Consider the following 24,512-nt stretch of genomic DNA (forward strand, 5'->3'; position numbering starts at 1 on the left):
CATATCACTTGATGGTTTTTGCGACTGCACTTGAAGAAACGTTCAAAATTATTGAAATTTTCCGTATTGACTGATCTTCATTTCTTAAAGTAATGATGGACTGTCGTTTCTCTTTGCTTATTTGAGCTGTTCTTGCCATTATATGGACTTGGTCTTTTACCAAATAGGGCTATCTTCTGCATACCCCCCTACCTTGTCACAACACAACTGATTGGCTCAAACGCATTATGAAGGAAAGAAATTCCACAAATTAACTTTTAAGAAGGCACATCTGTTAATTGAAATGCATTCCAGGTGACTACCTCGTGAAGCTGGTTGAGAGAATGCCAAGAGTGTGCAAAGCTGTTATCAAGGCAAAGGATGGCTATTTGAAGAATCTCAAATATATTTTGATTTGTTTAACACTTTTTTGGTTACTACATGATTCCATATATGTTATTTCATAGTATTGATGTCTTCACTATTATTCTACAATGTAAAAAATTGTAAATAATAAAGAAAAAGCCTTGAATGAGTAGGTGTGTCCAAACTTTTGACTGGTACTGTATATACACGCACGCACGCACGCACGCACACACACACACACATATAGTACTAAATTGCTGTATAGGCCTATATAATAATAAAATGTGAATGATGAGAATTACAGCTTTTCTATATTTGCAAACAAACTACAATGAGCCCATAATCAAAGTACATTTAAAATGCATTATTATGCAAACGGTGCATTAGGTTTAGACCAAAAACAACAGTTTATGTAAACGACTAACCTCCAGATCAAATCAAATCACAATTTATTTAAAGTGCATTTAACAAAAGCCTCACAATTATTATTTTTATTTTTTATAATAAAATCATACAAATGTGATGTATAGCATGCTTCCAGAGTCTCCTGTATTAGAAGCATTATACACAACTCAAAAGCTCCATCCTTTACATTGACATTTGGAGATGCTAGAGAAGGATTCCCTTCCCTTCATAGATTTCCCTCAAAAGCAGCAGCACAGTATCCTCGGAATCCCTGAAACACACAAGAAAACATGAGATAACTGCAGAAAGCTAAAGAAAACATGTAAGATACCAACCCTAGCTCAGTTGTTCTTACCAGTAGCAGAGATGGCTCTGAATGGCAAACAGATACTCGTTGAAGCTCTCTAGTGGTTTCTCCTGAAGGACGTAATCAAACCGACGTCCGCCATTCAACATTCCAACACTGATATTCCTCATCTCTGTAGGTGAGACTGTACCATTTGGGGCCCCACTACCTGGAAAAGAGTATTGAGGGAACATTCATGTAACACAGTTCAAACTTTATTGTCCCCAGAGGGAAATTTGGTTGCAGACAGGGGTAACATGATAAAAATACACATAGTACATACAAAAAACATGTCACACAAAGAACATATTACACAGAAACGTCACAATATTTACATCATGTTACATTACGTTGCTGTTAAAGGGATACCTGTATAGTTATGCTGTAATTTCTACAATAACATTTGTTTTTGGGACTATGAAGAATAAAGTAATGAATGTATGTTAAAACATTGCACATGGTTCCTAATGAATGAATGAATTAAATTACTTGCACACCGGTCTCTCACCTTCTGACTCCTGAGGTGGCAGTGTGTTGACAGGTAGCATGGTGAGGGTCTGCCACACACCACGGACAGCACTGATGGAGAGCAGCAGATCTGAGCTGACTCGCGTCAAGTTGTCTTTCAGCTCTGGGGGACACAATTTCAACACTGCATGGGAAGGTGGATGAAAGCTTTCACACGCTCACTGGAAAACAATGATGTGTTAATTGAAGGGCAGTGTTTTTACATTATCAGACAGGTCAGAGCTTTAGCAATGCTCCCTAAGGGTCCTAACATAAAGCTCATTACATATGGGGCTACCATTGACCAGTGGTAAGCAGCAAGTGTATTTCTTGAAACGTTTCTGTAACGTCCATATCAAAGCTTTACGTCTCAGGTCTCACCAAGATGCATCCTCTTCCTGCCCTTGTGATGTGGGATCAGCATGGGGGGCAAGTCCACCCCTGGAGACACCACCATGGGCTCAATCCTGTAGGCCACTGGGTCAAACTGCATGGAGGAAGAACACATAGTCAGGTCCTTATGAATATTCATGACTTAGATGGACTTTAGCTACATAAAATATTCACTAACACATGATCCATAAACATACTGGATGGTAGATGTTATAGAAGCTTTTGCAGGTGGGGAGGCTGTATTTGGGGTCGATCCTCTTCAGGCCGCGCACCGTGAGGAACATTCCTATAGGAGAGCCCAAGGCAAAGAAAGCCTGTGGCTGGAAACCTAGCTGAGGGTACACGATGGACACCTGGGAAGGAAAGGAAGGGGTTAATGGTTAATAGTAATTCAGTATGCGCCATATGTACATTCTGCATTTCTTCACTTTCTGTAACTAAGGATGGATATCAAAATGTATCAACATTTTCAAATGGAATTAAACATTTAATTCAAGTAGATTTTCAGTTGTATTAGTTGGGCCTCATGCTAACTCCTCTAAGACACTATTAAGACATTCTGTCATTGTGACTGGAGGAGAGGGAGGGAGACAGAGGAAATGCCTGTCTACATGTAACAGAATGCTGTCACTGTTGCTTGTTTACCTGGCCAATGCCAACGTCAAGGTACTTGTAATCCACTGGGCTGGTGGAGAGGGTGCCTGAAAGGAGGGTCGGGTGTTCTTGGACTTGGGAATACACACCGGCAATGCCAGGAACTGGGTGTGAAGTTCCTGTCCTGAATTCCTGCTGCTGGGCCAGAGAGCGAGAGCGAGAGAGCGAGAGAGCGAGAGAGAGAGAGAGAGAGAGAGAGAGGAGCTCCAATAACAATCTAAACAATGGGTCTACATCCCAAATGGCACCCTATTCCCTACATAAGTGCACTTATTTTGACCAGGGCCCAAGTAGTGCACTATGTAAGGGAAAGGGTGTTTTTTGGGACACAACCTGAAACTATCAGACTGCTACTTCCTGCTTCCAGCCTTTTACAAACAGTTAGGATGGAATAGTCATGGTCGAGACAGACAGGAAGCTATGCACAATGGCTCCAATAGACTGGAATGTTGGATCAAAGACTTTGAACACTGGGGAAACATTTTACATGGTGGTTATGTGCAATGACTGAATCAATTTGGATGTGAATGAGAGATAGGTCATACCTTTCTCCATCTCTTCAACAAGCACATTATCTTCTTACAGGCCCTAAGGGTATTCCCAAGTCCTTCAAGTATGTCTCTGAACAGAGCACCTAGTCAATTGACAGAGGACACAGTCATTAGACAGTCACACACACACACACACATACATACACACATATACACACACATATACACACGCACATGCTTACCAGTGATTCTAAGTCCATCTGCTCCTTTGTAAGCATTTGGACATACTTGCCCAATCCAAAGTTCCTAAGCGTGTCCTCAAAGCTCTCAAAGTATTAGGCTTGGTGGGGACTCAGGTGCAGAGACGGACACACGGACAACAGAGGGTGAATTAGGATGTCGTTTATTCAGCGTGAATTGGCAGAGAGAAAACAGTTCAGGGTGGAATAGCTCAGACCCGGGGTAGGAGCTGAGTGGGGGGAGAGCCAGTAGTCCGGAGAGCTGGATGACGAGGACATCAGACAACAGATGAGCAGGTTGCGGCGTGGGAATGGCAGGTAGGCAGGCAGCAGGAACAGACGGGATCTGGTCGAAGGAGAGACAGGTTACAAACGTGGCAGAAACAACTATAATGCTGAGATAGTAACAACTAGGACTGAGATTGCTGTACGGGGGCCAAGTTGCTACAGGTAGTGTAGGAAGCGAACTGGCGCTGGAGAGGTGTCCAGCCCGGGTAGATAACTGCTGGTTGATTGGTGACAATGAGCCGCAGCTGGAGGTAACTGAGCATGAGAGAGAATGGCCACGCCCCCTGACCTAGATCCTCTGCCTGGGCTGCACAGCAGGGGGAGACAGACACAGACAACACACACAGGGGAAAAAAAGGAAAAGGGAAACAAGCGGGCAGGACCAACAGTGCCGGATCGCAACAGTACCCCCCTCAACGGGCGCCACCCGGGCGACCCACCCGGCTTGTCAGGGTGGTCCCTATGGAAATCAGCCACCAGCTGAGGATCCAGTATAAATCGTCGGGAATCCAGGACCTCTCCTCGGGACCGTATCCTCCCAGTCCACCAGGTACTGAAGCCCTCTACCACGCCTCCGGACGTCCAGCAGTCTCCGCACCGTGCGTAGGCTGGATGGTAGTCAACAATACGCGGTGGCGGAGGGGGATCCCACAGGCGGACACAAAGGGCTGGAGGACCAGCTTCAGCTGGGACACGTGAAATGTAGGATGGACTCTCATGGCCTGGGGAAGCTTCAGCCGAACAGCCGAAGGGTTGATGATGGAATCGATCTCGAAGGGGACCCAAATACCGGGGCGACAGCTCACGGGAGTCAGTGCGCAGGGGGATATTGCTGGAGGAGAGCCAGACCGCTGACCAGGCTGGAACTGGGGAGCGACTACCCTGTGCCTGTCCGCCACTCTCTTGATTACGCTCTGCTGTCCGTAGAAGGGCCTCACGGGTGTCCACCACACACCTTGCGGCAGCGGCGAAGGTTATCCTGAACTGACGGGATGGCTAACCTCCCTTTCCCTGGAGACGGGAACAATGGCGGTTTGGTACCCCAAAGCCGCCTCAAATGGTGAGAGCCGGTGGCAGAGGAGGTGAGGGAATTGTGGGCGCATATTCGACCCACGGGAGATGTTCTGGCCCAGGTGGACCGGGTTCTGGGATGTCACACAGCGTAGAGCAGCCTCCAGGTCCTGATTGGTCCTCTCAGTCTGGCCATTGGACTGGGGATGAAAACCTGATGAGAGACTGACGAGAGGCACCCAGGAGCAGAACAAAACTCCCTTCCATACCCGAAATGAACTGTGGGCCCTCTATCGGACACTATGTCCACAGGTATTCCATGGGACGGAATACATGTAGGACAAAAGGTCGGCTGTCTCACTGGCAGATGGTAATTTTGGTGAATGCAACAAAATGGGCAGATTTAGAGAGAATCTGTCCACGATGGTGAGTATGGTGTCATTACCCTCAGACATGGAAGTCCAGTGACGAAGTCCAAGCCCACGTGAGACCAAGGGCGACTCCACTGGGACTGGGAGAGGCCGCAGCAGGCCGGGGGAGCCCTGTGGGACGCCTTGTTTTGGGCACAGATGGAACAGGCCGCCACGTACTCCCGGACGTCAGCCGGCGGATGGACACCAAAAGTGCCTCTTGGTAGCGGACAGTGTACGGTTCATACCAGGGTGGCAGGAGAATCGTGAGGTGTGGATCCAGTTGAGCACTTGCGGCCGCACGGCTGCGGGAACATAGAGAAGGTCGGGGGCCATCGGCCGTCCAGGTTCCAACTCTTGTGCCGATCGGACGAGGACCTGATTTCCCAGTGAACAGCCGCCACCAAACAGAAGCGGGCAGAACAGGTTCCAGGATTGCTGAAGTCTTCATTGTCTGTAAACTGGCGAGAGAGAGCATCAGGCTTGACATTACGTGTGCCAGGTCGATATGTTAAAAATAAACTTGAACCTGCTGAAGAACAGAGCCCATCTGGCCTGACGGGAGTTTCAGCCTCTTGGATGACTGGATGTAAGCCAGGTTCTTGTGAGTCTGTCCAGACTATGAAGGGTTGCTCTGCTCCGTCTAGCCAGTGCCTCCCACTCCTCAACGCCAACTTGACAGCAAGCAACTCCCGGTTACCCACGTCGTGAGTTCTTCTCAGCAGGGGTCAATCTCCTGGAGAAAAAGGCCACAGGATGGAGCTTCTGGTCCGTGGGGGGAACGTTGTGACAGGACTGCCCCCACCCCCGAATCAGAGGCGTCCACTTCACAATAAACTGCAAACCAGTGTCTGGATGAATAAGAACAGGTGAGGTGGTGAACAGTTCCTTCAATGTACTCACAGCTGACTCGGCCTCAGGCGTCCACAGGAATGGCACCTTAGGGAGGTGAGCTGGAGTCAGGGGGGCAACCACTCGGCTGAAACCCCTGATGAAGGAAGGCGGTAGAAGTTGGCGAAGCCCAGGAAGCGTTAGCTGCTTCCGAGACGTGGGTGTGGGCCATCCTGCAACCGCTCTGATCTTGTCAGGTCTGGTGACACTTGTCCCCGCTCGATAATAAAGCCCAAAAAGGGGACGGACTGCCGGTGGAACTCACATTTTTCTGCTTTCACATACAGTTTATTTTCCATGAGGCGTTGGAGAACCAGACGGACGTGGGAGACGTGTTCATCCTGTGACTTAGAGAATATTAGAATGTCATCCAAATAGACAAACACAAAACGGTGTAGAAAATCCCTCAACACATCGTTAATCAGGCCTGAAACACTGCTGGGGCGTTAGTAGAGACCGAATGGCATGACTAGGTATTCAAAGTGTCCGAGAGGGGTATTGAACCCAGTCTTCCATTCGTCTCCCGGCCTGATCCTAACGCATGGTGGTGTTACATGTAGGTCGAGTTTGGTAAACACGGTGGCACCATGAAGGGGTTCAAATGCTGAGTTGATGAGAGGCAGGGGGGTACGTATTTCTGACTGTGATGTTATTAAGTCCTCTGTAGTCAATGCAGGGGCGTAATGTTTTGTCCTTCTTCTCTACAAAAAAGAACCCAGCACCAACAGCGGAAGATGAGGGACGAATGATGCCAGAGGCTAGGGAGTCGCCTGTAGGTTTCATAGCTTCTCTCTCAGGACGGGACAGATTGAAAAGCCGACTGACGGCAAAAGGGGCTCCAGGCAGTAACTCAATAGCGCAATCGTATGGCCTATGAGGTGGTAATGAAAGTGCCTTGGACTTACTGAATACCTCGGCCAGGTCCAGGTACTCCTCAGGGACTGAAGAGAGGTCTGGGGTTTTGACAGGGGAAGCAGGGGAACCTACCGAGGGCGGAATAGCCGACCCAAGGCAAACAGAATGGCAGTGAGTGCTCCAACTGTGTATTTTGTGGTTTTGCCAGTCTATGGGGTTGTAGAATCGGCTAAGCCAAGGGAAACCCGAGGATAAGTGGGGGAGGCCGAGGAGGAGACTACTTTAAACTGGATGGTTTCCCTTGTGATTGCCGGACAGCATGAGAGAGAAACGGGGACAGTTTGATGGGTGATGTTGGCAAACTGATGGCCGTCAATAGCGGTTACTGTTATAGGCTTAGGCAGGGGCTTAACAGGGATCTCAGCCTGAGTGACCAGGTTAACGTCAAGGAAACTATCCTCAGCACCAGAGTCGATGAGAGCAGCTAGTGGGAGAGAAAGATTCCTGAACTGGACTGTAGCTGGGATAACTAGACGGGTGCTGTGGGCATTGAGTCAGGTGTAGCACTCGCAAGTATGCCCACTTTTACCTGCGAGCTTGGTCTTTTGGGCGAACCGGACAGTTAACCAGGAAATGAGTGCGGTCCCCACAGTACATGCACTCACCAGCCCGCATGCGCCGTTCCTTTTCGGCAGGGGACAGACGAGCACGGCCCAGCTGCATGGGCTCGTCTAGTTCCGTGGAGGGATCCGCTGCGGTGTGGACCCGACTCGCCCCTCTCCTGTCTCCTCTCCCGTAGCCTGTTGTCTATTCGGTGCAGGGGAAACGAGAACATGAAGGTTAGCAGGCTCATCACGAACAGCTAGTTCATTCTTTAATCGTGTCACTTAGACCGTTAACAAACGCTCCCTGAAGAGCTTCGTCGTTCCACTTGGAATCGGCTGCCAAGGTCCAAAAATCAATGGCGTATTCAGCCACGCTACCCGTGCCCTGTCGTAGCTTCAATAGTCTCTTTGTGGCGGTCCCGGCATGGTCCGGGTGATCAAACACAACTTTCAATTGAGAGGAAAAATCGTCAAACGACAGGCTGGCAATCTGCTGAGTAGAACAAGCCGCTTCTGCCCAAATCAAAGCTTTGCCCCTCATTAACCCCAGTGCGTAATGTACCTTTGAGGATTCCGTGGAGAAAGACAGGGGCTTCTGTTGGAACACGCAAAGCGGCACTGAAGCAGGAAACCACGGCATTGTTCAGGTCCCCGGTGAAAGGTTCGGGTGAGGTTGTAGGGGGTTCCCGAAGGGCAGGAGCGGAAGCCGAGCCTGGAGCCACTGTAGGAGGAACAGGCGGGAGGAGAAGCAGAGGGAGGAAGGGTAGTGAGTGTTACCAGGTTAGCTACCTGAGAGGTGAGATGAGATACTTCGATCCAACAACTGCTGGTTGTTATCCACAAGAGTCCGGATGAGTTGGTCGTGTTGTCCCAACAACATTCCCTGTGAATGGAGGGCGCGTTATGTCGCCATCACCCGTTGTTTCATGTGGCATCTCTGCTGAGTCCATGTTTGGCCAGTTCGTTCTATTAGGCTTGGTGGGGACTCAGGTGCAGAGACGGACACACGGACAACAGAGGGTGCAATTAGGATGTCGTTTATTCAGCGTGAATTGGCAGAGAGAAACAGTTCAGGGTGGAATAGCTTCAGACCCGGGGTAGGAGCTGAGTGGGGGGAGAGCCAGTAGTCCGATGGAGCTGGATGACGAGGACATCAGACAACAGATGAGCAGGTTGCGGGCGTGGGAATGGCAGGTAGGCAGGCAGCAGGAACAGACGGGATCTGGTCGAAGGAGAGACAGGTTACAAAACGTGGCAGAAACAACTATAATGCTGAGATAGTAACAACTAGACTGAGATTGCTGTACGGGGCCAAGTTACCACAGGTAGTGTAGGAACGAACTGGCGCTGGAGAGGTGTCCAGCCGGGTAGATAACTGCTGGTTGATTGGTGACAATGAGCCGCAGCTGGAGGTAACTGAGCATGAGAGAGAATGGCCACGCCCCTGACCTAGATCCTCTGCCTGGGCTGCACAGCAGGGAGAGACAGACACAGACAACACACACAGGGGAAAAAAGGAAAAGGGAAACAAGCGGGGCAGGACCAACAGTGCCGGATCGTAACACAAAGTCTATTGGGGTTGCTTCACTTGGACTGCTGACGCTACTCTGAAGCAGAAGACATATAGGATTAACATCAAGTTAATCAGAATAACAATGCTGGTGGTTGTGGCCATGACCAAAATTGAGTTTTGGCAGTAGCCTGTTACTTACTCCCTCTTCATCTGTGTTCTTTCTTTCTTGATTTGTCAGAAGGTCAAAGAGGATCAGAGAACCTAGAAAGTCATAAAATTAAAGAATATTACTTACTATAATGGTTATCAATCCTAGCCTTGTCTAAATAAAGACTAAATAGAGAGAGAGAAAAAGTTAGGAGGGGTCTTAAAAGGTTAGGAGAGGTTTACGGTGGGTACTGACCCAGACTGTGTCCAGCCAGTGACACTGCCCCAGTGAATTGTGGGTGGCGCTGGAGGAAGACTTGGTGGATGCGGTTGATCTCTGAGGCCACGGTGTCTATGATAGTCTGGCAGTATGTGGGCTGTTGTGAAGAACAGGTCCAACACCGTGCTGTTGCTGAACTGACGCAGACGACTGATGCTGGGCAGGGTGATCCTCTGGATATCGCTATATGGAGGGGTGGGTGAGTGTCAAAGTGTGTTTTTAAGAGCCGAGATAGAAGAGAGTGAGAGTGAGAGAGAGTGAGAGAGTGAGAGAGAGTGAGAGAGTGAGAGAGTGAGAGAGTGAGAGAGAGAGAGAGAGAGAGAGAGAGAGAGAGAGAGAGAGAGAAGGGGTGTGTGTGTGTGTGTGTGTGTGTCCCAAAGGCCTTACTCGTCCACCCCAGTGGCGTCACCATGCAGCACCCGGTGCCAGTCGACTGGCAGGGAACTCAACACGGCCCATGTGGGTCCCATCTTGACTCTGCTTGAAGGTGACTTCTCAGTAGGCTGAGAGAGGCACCCCGGAAATCATTCACTACATGGGGGAGAGAGGGACAAAAGAGAGGAGGAGGGCATTAATGTATTTAGCAGCATTTCTATGGAAAAATTAGAAGGCAGGGAAAGGTTTAGATTTAGGGTCAAATTCTATACACACCACACTGAACGACCCCACGCAGCTGGATGTCACAGGTTGGTCCAATGCCATGCACCATGAACACAAGGTGGTCCACTTGGTCAGGCTCTCCTGAAAGACCAATAGTACAAATAATCTATACTGTGTAAGTAATTGTCATTTGTTATCATGTAATTACCAACATGTAAATTATCCTTGAATGCATTAGAGGTTTCAAAAACCTGAGATCTCTGTACACAATGCAGTAACTGTTGTTCAGGCCAATTACCAGTACTGTTGCCATTAAATACACATGGTAGTACAGTACAGGAGTGACCATCTTACACAGAGCTGTAGAAATCTGGCTCACACATTTACCTTCAGGTATCTCTACTCCTAACACCCTCCAGCCCCCTCTGACCGTCCTGGGTTGACTCTGCTCAGAGGGGAGACTTATCCAGTCCCTTCAAAGGGGATCGTCCGTTGCTGTGTCATAAGCTATTGGAGACAGAGCAAACTCTTGAGTTTGCATAAGTTCTATTTTACAGTGTAATATTGACCAGGTCTTTACAGACAAACAGCATACTACAGTGGGCTAATATGTAATTATGAATGGGAGTCATACCTTAGGGCTGTGTAACACCACCGTTTCTCCAGTGGGGAATTCTAACTTCCTCTTCCAGTCATTCAGCGTCACTGCCATCATGTAGGCCTCCTGTAAATACAGTGATTCAAATGTAACGGACTCGGGGTTTGAACCTGGGTCTCTTGCACTCCAGGCATTGGCTCTGGGAGTTAACGCAAGTCTTGGGGCATACAGTTGACTCGGGGTTTGAAACCCAGTCAGTCATATTATGTTATTGACAATGTTATCAAGGTTCAATAAATTGACAGATTAACAAGGTCATCACCAATCTGCAGTATACCCTTTCAGACTGTAGGAATAAGTAAATATGGCCCCACAAAACTACAGGTACTAAGATAAACACCAAGATAACAGGGTATATATTATATCACTTTGTAATGATTTGTGTTTTGTGCGTCCGATCATGGCACCTATTCCCTATATACAGTAGAGCATTACTTTTGACCAGGGCCCTGTGTACTATATAGACACTAGGGTGCCATTAAAGACTGTGTCCTACCTCCAGGACTAGGCTGGTGTCCTCTGGATAAGGGGTGTAGAGATGTCCTTGTCTCCTTTGTGGAACCAGGAGCAGCGCCTCACCTCCAAGGGGGCTGCTCCCAGTCACACCGCGTAGCACCTCCTCTCCTTCAGCCTCACGTCAAAGTGCTCCCTCTGTGGCTACCACCACCTCCTCTTCTTTCTCCCCACTGGTCTCCCCTGTTAGAGCAAACCCACAATTATGATGATATCATTATAATCATCTTTATCATTGCTGTTATCATCAGAATTCACTTAATTAAACTGTAATTAAGGGTTATCTGGGCAAATAATGTTTTCATTCAATTCAATTCAAAATTGTGAGTAACTATAATCTGTTACCATTCTATTACCATGCTACTACCACTTTATTCCATGCTCTAATGCAAAGTGCTACCGTTTTCTTAATATGGGCTCTATTGCATGAACAATAGTTCACTCAGAAGTAGGAATGAGTTATATTCTTGTTTCGGGGTAATACATCACATACTTTGTGGTATAGAGGGGTAACAATACAAGAACAATGTCTTTAACTGTATATGTACACTTGGCATTTAAAATGATTTCCCCCTGTATAAATAAACAAATTAATGAAAATTAAATGTGTATTAAATGTGTATTAAATTAAATGTTTATTAAATGTGCATTTGTTCAAGTGTGATGAATAGTCTCATGCCATGTTTGTGTGTCTCCTCCAGCCGTAGAGAGTCCTCTCTGCTGAACGGGATCCAGGAGCCTCTACAGTCCACCGGCTGCTGGCAGTGGAACCAATGGTGCTGCACCGGCTCAAATACACCTTCCATGGCAGAGAAGCTAAGTAAGAGTTGGAGTAAATCAAATATATTAGAATAGAGTAGGACAGAATAGAATAGAAAATAATAAAATAGAATTCTTAGATTTTCCCCATAGGGGACTTTCATATTTTTTGTCTGCTTTTAAAGAACAGAACGATACAAATAAATGAAAAACAAGCTCACCTACTGTCTGGCTACTGTATGAAGACAGATGGGTAATTTGAGAGGCTCAGGTTGGTCACCTAGGCAACTTTAATGTACCACCTGGGAATCACTAACAGCATTCTAATATGTACACATGCATCTGGTGCTAGGTTTCAGGGAAGATATCATTGTTTTAGATGCTATATAGGAACTGACATCTGGATCTTTAGTATACATGGATAGATTGTGCATACCATCTCACAACATACTGGGAATTTTTGTTTACCTTGGAACTTAATGATGGGGCTGGGATTGAATATAGTCAATTCATCACTATACTATTTAAACTCAACATTGTTTGAAGTAGAGAGCAGACATCAGAAATAGCTACATACCTTCAATGTTCAGCTAATATTATAGTATGGCTCTATCAAATATGGCAGTTCCTCCTGACTGGATCGCTAGGATCTCTCTCTCTCTCTGTTGAAAGTTGCAAATAGTCTTCCTTAGAATATATCAAAATCCAAAAGCAATCCGAAAACCCACCAATGTTTGTTGAGTTTTCCAACAGGGGTGACTTTCCTGATTCACTTTACACGTCGCAAGCTTGTCCCAACACTCGTGTTCTGAATGACGTCACCGGTTTAGTGATTCAGTAGTGGGATCAAAGGTCAATTCCCATGATGATAGAGATATGGGGAAATAGCAACACAACAGTAAACCTCTAGGCTATAAATCACTGGCAAAATCCTAGAGAGATTACACAAATCTTACTCAATAATAATACTTAGCTAATATGATTCCAAGCTTTGAGTGGGGAATGGGAACATTTGCAAAGCTTTACGACTATTGTTTTATTACATTTAGTGTGTGTGTGGGGGGTGGGGGTAAGTAAAGCAAAAATGTCAGCCTTTACACTTCAGTCAGTCCATATCTACACTTCTATCTCAACATATCTAGAACAGACTGAAGTTTAAAGGCTACTTGCCAACTGAATAGGCTAGGTGTCAGTCTGTTCTGCTTTCCATGAATCATCTCCTACATAGGACACAATGTTCCAGCTGTTAACCAGTGGAAGCTGCTGAGGGGAGGACGGCTCATAATAATGGCTGGAACGGCGCTAATGGAATGGCATCAAACACATTGAAAACATGTGTTTGATATCATTCCACCCATTCCGCTCCAGCCATTACCACGAGCCCGTCCTCCCCATTTAAGGTGCCACCATCCTCCTGTGTTGTTAACATACTGTACTGTAGAACATGAACCACATGGATGATAGGCTTCAGAGATAGCATGGGTGAAGTTCCCTACTCAACAAACACTGTGAAAAACCATATTGACAATGTAAAGAAAGTTTGCTGAATCCGTACATTCCCTGGTAAACTTTATTGGCACAGTATTGTAAACAACATACTATACATATAGTATCTGTAGCTGCATTTGGCATCTTAAGTGATCAAGAAAGAGTCCATATGATTGATTAATTAATTTTCTCATTCGATTTGGATTACTCTTAGATTTGTAAAACCCAGAGTGCTAGCATGGTCCCTTACTTGTGATCCAACGTAACCGTGGTGGTCCTTTAACTTCTATACAATTGGTCCTTCAAAGATCAGAAACATTTATATTAGCATGACAGCCTGGGAATGCAACCCTGTTTTTACAGTAGTACTGTTTATCATTTGACATTTACATTTTAGTCATTTAGTGACGCTCTCTTATCCAGACATTATTTTTTTCATACTGGCCCCAGTGGGAATCGAACCCCACAACCTTGGCGTTGCAAGCGCCATGCTTCCACCAACTGAGCTACATGGACTGAGCTCAGCACTGATTGAGTGAGGAGCAGGATACTTGGTACCTCTCCTCTCCAACTAAAGTTATTATTTGTTTTCCCCCTGTGGGAGGTCTGGACCCGTATTCATAAGGCTGCTGGTCTAGGATCAGGTCCCCCCTGTCCATATAATCTTATTAATCATGATCTGAAAGGAAACTTTCTCCCAAAGTGTGCACTTGTTCACTTCACTTCATGGATTTGATAGGAAATTACTGGTACATGGAAACTCCCCTCTAGCCCATTCACCAATCCAATGCTTACACATTTGTGGAGTACTAAACGACAGTGCACACTTCCAGGAAGAAGGAGAGATTATGGGGATGCACCCAGTACAGAAGCAGGCCTGGGCTCCTTACAGAGGCAGAAGGTATCCTGAGTTGGCCTGCTGCTCCTGCTGCTTGCGCTCCTGGCCGCGGGACTTCTTCCCGATGCACCAGGGGCCTGTGGCTGTCGTGTCACTGAGAGACGGGTAGTGCTGCCAGTAGCCCAGACAGGCAAACACCAACCCCAGCAGCAGAGAGCCCACCAGGACCTGGAGAACAAAAAGATTAGAATTATGTTCAGTTTACTTGTATATTTCAGCAATTTAGTGCAATGTGAAGTTCATTAATGCATGATCTGTAACCAGCCAATATAATTGTAATTTGCCACACTTTAAACATGGGTTGTGTTGATATTATTTTGAAAATAAAGACATCAAAAAAGTTGAACAGGGCTTCTGAGAGCCAATGACAAAGCCTGAAGGTCAAAGCAAAGCCAGTTGCCATGTGGGAGAAAACACTTAATCAATAGGCCCCTGTTACAGTGAGAATGCTGCACTTTAACCTCATTGTCATTGTATTATTTCAAATCTAAAGTACTGGAGCACAGAGCCAAAACAACCAAAAATGTGTCACTGTCCCAATACTTTTGGAGCTCACTGTTTATTTACAGTGTATTCATAAAGTATTCAGACCCCTTGACTTTTTCCACATTTTGTTACGTTACAGCCTTATTCTAAAATTGATTAAATAAAAAATGTTCCTCATCAAACTACACACAATACCCCATAATGACAAAGCGAATAAGTATTCAGACCCTTTGCTATGAGACTCGAAACTGAGCTCAGGTGCATCCTGTTTCCATTGATCATCCTTGAGATGTTTCTACAACTTGATTGGAGTCCACCTGTGGTAAGTTAAATTGATTGGACATGATTTGGAAAGGCACACACCTGTCTATATAAGGTCCCATGGTTGACAGTGCAAGTCAGAGCAAAAACCAAGCCCTGAGGTCGAAGAAATTGTCCGTAGAGCTCCAAAGCACGATTGTGTCGAGGTACAGATCTTGGGAAGGGTACCAAAAAATGTCTGCAGCATTGAAGGTCCCCAAGAACACTGTGGCCTCTATCAATCTTAAATGGAAGAAGTTTGGAACCACCAAGACTCTTCCTAGAGATGGCCGCCCTGCCAAACTGAGCAATCGGGGGAGAAGGGCCTTGGTCAGGGAGGTGACCAAGAACCCGATGGTTACTCAGACAGAGCTCCGGAGTTCCTCTGTGGAGATGGGAGAACCTTCCAGAAGGACAATCATCTCTGCAGCACTTCACCAATCAGGCGTTTATGGTAGAGTGGCCAGACGGAAATCACTCCTCAGTAAAAGGCACATGACAGCCCGCTTGGAGTTTGCCAAAAGGCACCTAAAGGACTCTCAGACCATGAGAAACAAGATTCTCTGGTCTGATGAAACCAAGATTGAACTCTTTGGCCTGAATGCCGAGCATCACATCTGGAGGAAACCTGGCACCATCCCTACGGTGAAGCATGGTAGTGGCAGCATCATGCTGTGGGGATGTTTTTCAGCGGCAAGGACTGGGAGACTAATCAGGATCGAGGGAAAGATGAACGGAGCAATGTACAGAGAGATCGTTGATGAAAACCTGCTCCAGAGCGCTCAGGACCTCAGACTGGGACGACGGTTCCCTAAGCACATAGCCAAGACAACGTAGGAGTGGCTTCGGGACAAGTCTCTGAATGTCCTTGAGTGGCCCAGCCAAAGGCCGGACTTGAACCCGATTGAATATCTCTGGAGAGACCTGAAAATAGCTGTGCAGCGACGCTCCCCATCCAACCTGACAGAGCTTGAGAGGATCTGCAGAGAAGAATGTGAGAAACTCCTCAAATACAGGTGTGCCAAGCTTGTAGCGTCATACCCAGAAGACACAAGACTGTAATTGCTGCCAAAGGTGCTTCAACAAAGTACTGAGTAAAGGGTCTGAATACTTATGTAAATGTGTTATTTCGTTTTTTTATTTGTAATACATTTGCAAAATGCTTAAAACTAACTTTTGCTTTGTCATTATGGGGTATTGTGTGTAGATTGATGAGGGAAAAAACAATTTAATCAATTTTAGAATAAGGCTGTAACGTGAACAAAATGTGGAAAAAAGTCTGAATACTTTCGAATGCACTGTATGTTCAAATTGTTACCAAACGCTTTAGTTCCACACATCAATGAAAACGCTTTAGTTTCTGCCGAGCGTTAGCTATCTAGCTGCCTACCTTGCCCAGTGGTGTTTGTAGTCGCAGAGTCCTGGACATGGCGATGAGGATGGCCAAGAGGAGAGGGGTGAGGAAGGCACAGAGTCGCCAGGCTTTGCCCCGTCCTGCTGGACTAAAGCAGTGCAGCTTCCCCGCCACATACAGAGCAGTGAAGCCCAGACCAGCAAAGGCAACTGAGAAGGCAGCGCACAGAGAGAAATAGAAAGGTCAGGGTCAAGGTCTTGTGTATGTACAGTATAATGTAGTTAGCTGACCTAAATAACTGTTTGTGACCTAAAAGTGTTGAGTTAGTTGTCATCAACTGGCGCCAGGTGTCATGAGTGTTACTGGTAAAGTGCGTGGAATGGCGTAAGTGTGTGTGTGTTTGTGCGTATGAGTGCGTAGACCTTAGGTCTGCTCACACGAGGAGTGTCCGCTAGGGAAGCTCTTCCTCCCCTCCTCCACGGTGTCGGGGTCTCCACTGCATCGCAGCTCCGTGTTCATCTGACCATCAGGGAAACAGCGGTAGAAGAAATCTGGCCGCGGCCTGCCCACTGCCAGTTTGATAGCGTTGGTGAAAACCCCATTGAGTACCAGAGTCAAAGTCACAGCTGAAAGGAAGACAGAGACTGCATGAGAGACATCTTTTGTATTATGTAGTATGACGTGACATTATTTGACGTGTAAGTCCCTCAGAAAGAGGCTTGTGTGGCCTGTGTGGTCCAGCGGTTACAGCCGCTCACCCCGACACACATGTATGCCAGAGCCGGCATGGGTTCGTCTCCGACCCACTGCCCTTTCACTCCCGTCTTTCCAACACTTTACTATCACTTCAATAAAGCAAAAAAATTATGAAAGGATTGGGACTGCCTCACTCATTAAAAAATACCTTTAAAAAAGGTGTTGCTCATCATGAGTCAAAACATGTTCATGGGCTATCTACAGTAAAAGTAGATATGAGCTTTTCATGTAAAAGCAAGTTTATCTTAGTTCTTCAAAATGTCAATAATTTGTGAAACGATTTATTGCATTGAAAGCGGTCTATGGTTGCGTTTAGACAGGCAGCCCAATTCTGATATTTTTTCACTAATTGGTATTTTGACCACCTGTGTAAATGCAGCCAAAGACTTTATGGTCTCAATCCTAACCCTACCCTCTGTGGGGTCAGAACAAACGGATGCATCCGGTTTTCAGGGGAAATGGAAAGAGAGCCTGTGACGCGACTTCCACTTTTGGACGTTAACAAGGCGACGCTCCATCTTAACTCCTCCTCCACATTTACTGGATTGGTTCAACAGCGCAGAAGAGAACCTCCCCCGACAGTTGTTTCTTTCTCATCAGGACCAGAAAGAAAGAAACGCAGCTTAGTCATTTATTTTACACCTGCTACGTTTGGTTACCCTAACCCTAGCCTCAACCACAACCCTAACTCTAGCTTCATGTCCACATCCCGGTTTAACCAACACTAACTCTAACCGTAGTTAATTAAACTGTTATCTTGCCTTAAAGGGAAGTCCAAATCCATTGAGTTTGCCTTCAGCTACTCTGCAGAAAGGAGGGGTTTACGAGCATGACACTGTACCTACCCAGAGAGGCCTCCTTAATGTCCCTCTTCTCTGTCTTGTTCAGGAAGGCAAACAGCATGATGACAGCCATTGGGGTGAAAAGTGCAATGCTCTGCAAAAACAGAGGGAAAGGAAAAAACAGCTGTATGTGTTTGCACTAAAAATTAAGACAGGCGTCAACAATCACTCAATCCAATTTGATTTGTTCTGATACTAATTTTGACATTGAAACCAAACTATCTTCACAAAACTCAGGCCCAAAAGAGCAAGCCTACAAGGCGATAGTGACAATAGGAAAAACTCCACTTGGAGAGGTAGAGACCTTTTTAGGAACCAGACTATTGAGAAGAAGTTCATTTCTTTTGGCTGGCTGTTATTAATACATTATTATGGAGGTTAATTATGCAGACTGTCATTAGTAGTACTGGTACTTACAAACATGAGTTTGGTAGGAACGTGGTCATTCTCAACATGGTGGAACTTGTAGAGCCACAGCTCCTCTGGCTGGATCTCACGAGTGAAAGGAGGTAGCACCTCTGTCACACTAAAAAGGACAGAGATAATCATTGGCAGCTGTTCTATTATTACAGAAGGAAACACTCAATATACTCCTATGGTGATTGATTGTCATAGGACAGCACAAACAGATCTGGAACCAGGCTGGGCAACAGCACCTATACACATTAATCTAAAGTTGCTGTATGCCTACTGTTAGGAATAGTCGATTTGCTCAGGTGTGGGAAAAGTATGGATGCAAAGACAAGGCGAAGACTTCTGTAATTTTCAAAGGTTTAATAGACAGAACATTGCTGCGCAAATGAGATCGTACGATACTCAGAGTTCACAACAATCTGACCCTCAAGGCCAGAAAGCTAGTTAAATACTCATTACATTTGTATTTGTATTTTATTAGGGATTCCCATTAGCTGCTGCCAAGGCAGCAGCCACTCTTCCTGGGGTCCAAAAACACATTAAGGCACATCACACAAAAAAATGTAACAGTACATCATATAACATTATTACACCACTACATATCTACAACACAAAATGTACAATTCCACCATACAACCATAGTACAATATACTGTACGTGTGTGTAGAGTGCGTGTGTATAGAGTGCGTATGCTTGTGTGTGTGCCTGTGTGTGTGTCTCTTCACAGTCCACGTTGTTCCATAAGGTGTACTTTTATCTGTTTTTAAATCTGATTTACTGCTTGCATGAGTTACTTGATGTGGAATAGAGTTTCATGTAGTCATGGCTCTATGTAGTACTGTGCGTTTCCCAGAGTCTGTTCTGGACTTGAGGACTGTGAAGAGACCCCTGGAGGCATGTCTTGTGGGGTACTGTATGCATGGGTGTCTGGAGTACCAGGTTCTACTATATGGTGATTCAATGATTTAACATGTACAGAAGGAACTTACCAGAACACTGCAAACAGCAGTAGACGGGTCAATACATCAAAGACGAAACAGTCATTTGGACTCCTCCACATCTTCTAGCCTAGCTTGTCATCAAACTATCCCAGGGGTTCTGCTTAGGGCTTAAAGGACAGGAGGAAAAGGGAGACATGTCATAAACTATAATAGAGTTGGATGATTCAGGAGGGCCCAACTTTGAAAGTCATTTTGTCAGAGCACAACATTGATAATTAAAAGTCTGACAGACATTTTATCAGTGAGTGAGTGAGTGAGTGTCATCATGGCATGTCTCTGCCTGTATGATGCAAATAAGAACATTCCTAAATGAGTCGATTGATATACATTGTTTTAATTTTGTTAAACAGCTACTGAAGCTACCCTCATGCATTGCTATCCCGTTTCCTTGGGACGTCCATACCCTAACCTAAACCCTAACCATTTGAAAGTTCAACTTCAATTGGGGGTAGGGACGTTCCAAGGATTCTGCATTGCACGGACCATAACCAAACAAAGTGACATCAGTCTTAACTTTCTTCAAATTAGCAGACTACTAGACTAGGTCTAAATAATGCTGCACCATGCATAACATAACCCTGGGCAACAGACAGAGAGCAGTTGAGCATTAAAGCTGGACTCAATGTAAACATGACACGTAGCCTACTGATACAGCATGCCAGGTGTCGTAGTAAATATATAATGTTATAGCTTGGTCTGACTAAAATCTTGTGCATGACCCATCTTGTGTTGGGCCTTTGTATTTAATACAATGCACAAAAGACTTCTATCTTGTCAGCCTTATCAGCAGTGTGGCTATGGACAACACCCACGCCATAGGTCTCTCAGTTCTTCCAACTCACGAGTTCTTGCTCTGAGGACACACACACACACACCCACACACACACACACACACACACATCATCACTGATAAACACACACACACACACACACACACAATCTCACACACACACACACACACACACACACACACACACACACACACCACTGATAAACACACACACACACCACTGTTAAACACACACAAACACACACACACACAAAAACCCCCTTCTCTTAGGCTGAACATCTGAAGACAGAGAACCCGACTCAGAGCCAATGCAACAGTGACACTAGCCTGGAGGTGACCTCGCCCAACTCATCAGGACCAATCAGAAGATCAGAACTACTAGAATCAACCTACTTCATTTTATTGTATAAAATGTCAGCACACAATGTTTAGGGGGCTCTCCTCAGATATCTCCCTGCGAGATTGACGAACGGGTCCGTGCACGCTATTTACAGATATCTTTACCTCTGAATAAACTGCCTTATATTATACAATTATCCACCTTGTCCGAAAGTCTCTACTTGGTCTCCGTTCTCCAGTAAACTTGTGATCATCAACACAGGTATGAGCAGGGACGGCCTGTTCAATAGGGCGATATGGGCGACGCACTGCCAAACGGGGAAAAGGAAGGGATTTTTTTCTAATCAATTATATCACGGCAACAGTAGTTATCAGTGTTGTAATCTATACGTCTGATCTGCCACAGTGCCACACTGCCACTAAATGTCGAATCAGGCTAAAGTCGTGCTTCAAATGGCTCCACCCCCTTTTGGGGCGATTTCAGTCAGATTGAAAATCGCCCAGAACTTCTGTCATAGACTCCCATGTAAAATCTATTTTTTCAAATTTCAGAGCCTTCAATACAATCTCAATGGGTGTCTGTGGGCTTGCACTTACGCGCTTTCGTCACATGAACGTAACTAAGAAAAGAGAGGGTAGCAGCGTCAATCAATTCACTACTACTATCAACATGGCTAGGCTTCAGTGCAACTCGATTGTGTCTTTGAAAGAATTTCCTTTTTGTCGGTGAACAAATGAAGATAAATTGGCAACTGAAAACAATTAGGACCTCCCAGACCAAATTAATAATTCAACAGGTTTCTACTAAAGGGGGAAGTCCTACACCCGAGGATTTTCCAAAAAAATGGTACGAAACGAAAAAAATAACATTGCCACTCAACTGGATGAGGGATACAGGGCTAGCTGTCCCCCGCCACAACGATGAGGTTAGTGTTGATAATCACAAGTTTACTGGAGAACTGAGACCAAGTAGAGACTTTGGACAGGGTGGATATGGTTATATTGCGATATTGTCAATACAGTATATCGTAAAGTATCACTATGTAACTCGATTTCTTTCACCCCCAATCCCTCAAATTAACGGTAAATAACTGAATTGTTTGCCCCACATTTTAGCTAAGATGATTAGCTAGCCAGCTAAAATGTTTTATTTAGTTAGCAGTCGCATCTACAATAGTTTACTGTCAATAACATGTCTCCAAAAATGACGTGGTGTCTCCAATTGTGTTGACATTTTACAATTGCGATGCGCATCCATGAGTATCCACTTTCTGTAGCTCAGCTGGTAGAGCACGGCGCTTGTAACGCCAAGGTAGTGGGTTCGATCCCCGGGACCACCCATACACAAAAATGTATGCACGCATGACTGTAAGTCGCTTTGGATAAAAGCGTCTGCTAAATGGCATATTATTATTATTATTATTATTATTCCAGCCTTGTGTAGGTCTCCAATTTTGTCCCTGACATCCTTGGAGAGCTCTTTGGTCTTGGCCATGGTGGAGAGTTTGGAATCTGATTGATTGATTGCTTCTGTGGACAGGTGTCTTTTATACAGGTAACAAGCTGAGATTAGGAGCACTCCCTGAGATCAGTCAATAAATGATTCTGGTATTGACTTATATGCTGCCCCTGTCTTCATGTTGTTGCTGGACATATCTTTTTAAAAATGTGTGTAGGTCACCTAAATCATCAGGAAAAATTGCCCCTCCTGAGAATTTTTTCAGGAGCCGCCACTGGGTATGAGTAAACCGTGCGTAATTCGCCCAAAATCAAATTATTTGGCCAAGTCCCCATAGGCTCTTTAAAGTTCAGGCGGGCAGCAAAATATATGAGTTACGGTGGTTTATGTATCGGATTACAGAGTAATTTTCGTAGGCTACCTACAAGCATGCCACAATCACATCTGGCTGGATACTAACTTGTACATCCGTAAACACGATACCGTAGGCCTCGCCGGTTCTATCCCCACTCCCCCTATTTTTACGCCGTATAGTATACAGACCTTTGAGCGCATCAAAGTATGCCAATCTTCGTCGGCTGTTGAACTGTGGCGGTAAAAGATGGAAAGAAAAACCTTATCAAACTATTGTAGTCATCGTTTCACTACTATTGTTGCGCCCGACCAGGTAACTCTGGTTCGACCTGCTACGCAAGAGATCATTACGAAACTGACTGACTGCGGAAGACAATACAACCCTTGCCTGTCACTACATTAGAGTGACATCTAGAGGAATAAGCTACACACCTCATCAGGCCTGAGTTGTACCAATTTGGTACACTAATGAAATGAAATGGCATAATCACAGGTGAATATTCAGGTAGCCTACATACAGTAGACTACATATTTTTTGTATCAATCTTCATTGTTTGTAATGGACAATTTCTGATTTCTGGGAATAAATGTAAATTTATTTTCCTTTCTTGAACGTGTGATGTAGGCTACACAAATTAATGCTTGAGGCCCTAGAGGGTATTAACAATCTAAGTAACATAATAAAAAAATCTCCATCAATTTAAGATAGGGATAGGCAGTGGCGACCCAGTTTGCAAACAATGTACAAAAAAATAAAATAATTATTGAGTTAATAAAGCTACATAAATACATAAATACATTTGCACGGGCCAGACGAATTACCAGGACGTGTACTCAGAGAATGCGCGGACCAACTGGCAAGTGTCTTTACTGACATTTTCAACCTCTCCCTGACCAAGTCTGTAATACCTACATGTTTCAAGCAGACCACCATAGTCCCTGTGCCCAAGAAAGCAAAGGTAACCTGCCTAAATGACTACAGCTCCGTAGCACTCACATTGGTAGCCATGAAGTGCTTTGAAAGGATGGTCATGGCTCACAACAACACCATCATCCTGGAAACACTAGACCCACTCCAATTCGCATACCGCCCCAACAGATCCACAGATGACGCAATCTCAATCGCACTCCACACTGCCCTTTCCCACCTGGACAAAAGGAACACCTATGTGAGAATGCTGTTCATTGACTACAGCTCAGCGTTCAACACCATAGTGCTCACAAAGCTCATCACTAAGCTAAGGACCATGGGACTAAACACCTCCCTCTGCAACTGGATCCTGGACTTCCTGATGGGGCGCCCCCCAGGTGGTAAAGGTAGGCAACAACACATCTGCCACGCTGATCCTCAACACAGGGCCCCTCAGGGGTGCATGCTTAGTCCCTCCTGTACTCCCTGTTCACCCACCGACTGTGTGGCCAAGCACGACTCCAACACCATCATTAAGTTTGCTGACGACACAGTGGTGGTAGGCCTGATCAGCGACAATGATGAGACAGCCTATAGGGAAGAGGTCAGAGAGCCCCTATTCATATAGACGGGGCTGTAGTGGAGCAGGTTGAGAGTTTCAGGTTCCTTGATGTCCACATCACCAACATTCTATCATAGTACAAACACCCCAAGAAAGTCGTGAAGAGGGCACTACAACACCTTTTTCCCACTCAGGAGACTGAAAAGATTTTGCATGGGTCCTCAGATCCTCAAAAAGTTATACAGCTGCACCATCGAGAGCATCCTGACCGGTTGCATCACCGCCTGTTGTATTCCGCGCATGTGACAAATACATTTGATTTGATCAGTAGTTTGATTGCTAGCAGCTAACGTTAGCTCTTGTTTTTGCTCAGGTCTGTGACCCTCTTTTTATAGCAGCCTCCACTGATCGAGAAGGGTGAAATTGCGGCTTGCAATTCGGGGTGTTCCTGCATGTGGGCATTCCTGCATCTGCAGCAACCCCTCTTTATACTTCTATTGGTCAATCTTTAAGCTAGCACAGGCGGGAGGCGGGGGATCTCCAGTACAGTAGTTGGCATTAATGCATAATAAAGTTGGGATGCCAGCGGCCGATAAACCCCACAGAAGAAGGGGTGGTGGCGACAACCGTAGCTAGCTAGCTGTACACC

The 24,512-nt window shown here is 45.6% G+C and overlaps 1 protein-coding gene and 1 pseudogene across 1 annotated transcript; both read right to left on the reverse strand.

Moving 5' to 3' along the window:
• Window positions 1-735: 735 nt before the first annotated feature.
• On the reverse strand, window positions 736-11,295 carry LOC123481326 (annotated as a pseudogene).
• Window positions 11,296-16,468: 5,173 nt separating this feature from the next.
• Window positions 16,469-22,759, reverse strand: LOC123489662 (phospholipid phosphatase 5-like). The gene is given in 7 exon segments (XM_045220098.1): window positions 16,469-16,498; window positions 16,500-16,645; window positions 16,874-17,062; window positions 18,038-18,128; window positions 18,452-18,560; window positions 19,438-19,556; window positions 22,581-22,759. Coding segments are annotated over 6 exon segments (636 nt in total). The 5' UTR covers window positions 19,509-19,556; window positions 22,581-22,759.
• Between the last annotated feature and the right edge of the window lie 1,753 nt (window positions 22,760-24,512).

The sequence above is a fragment of the Coregonus clupeaformis genome, unplaced genomic scaffold (genome assembly GCF_020615455.1).
Source record: "Coregonus clupeaformis isolate EN_2021a unplaced genomic scaffold, ASM2061545v1 scaf3143, whole genome shotgun sequence".
In the NCBI taxonomy this organism is placed as follows: Eukaryota; Metazoa; Chordata; class Actinopteri; order Salmoniformes; family Salmonidae; genus Coregonus; species Coregonus clupeaformis.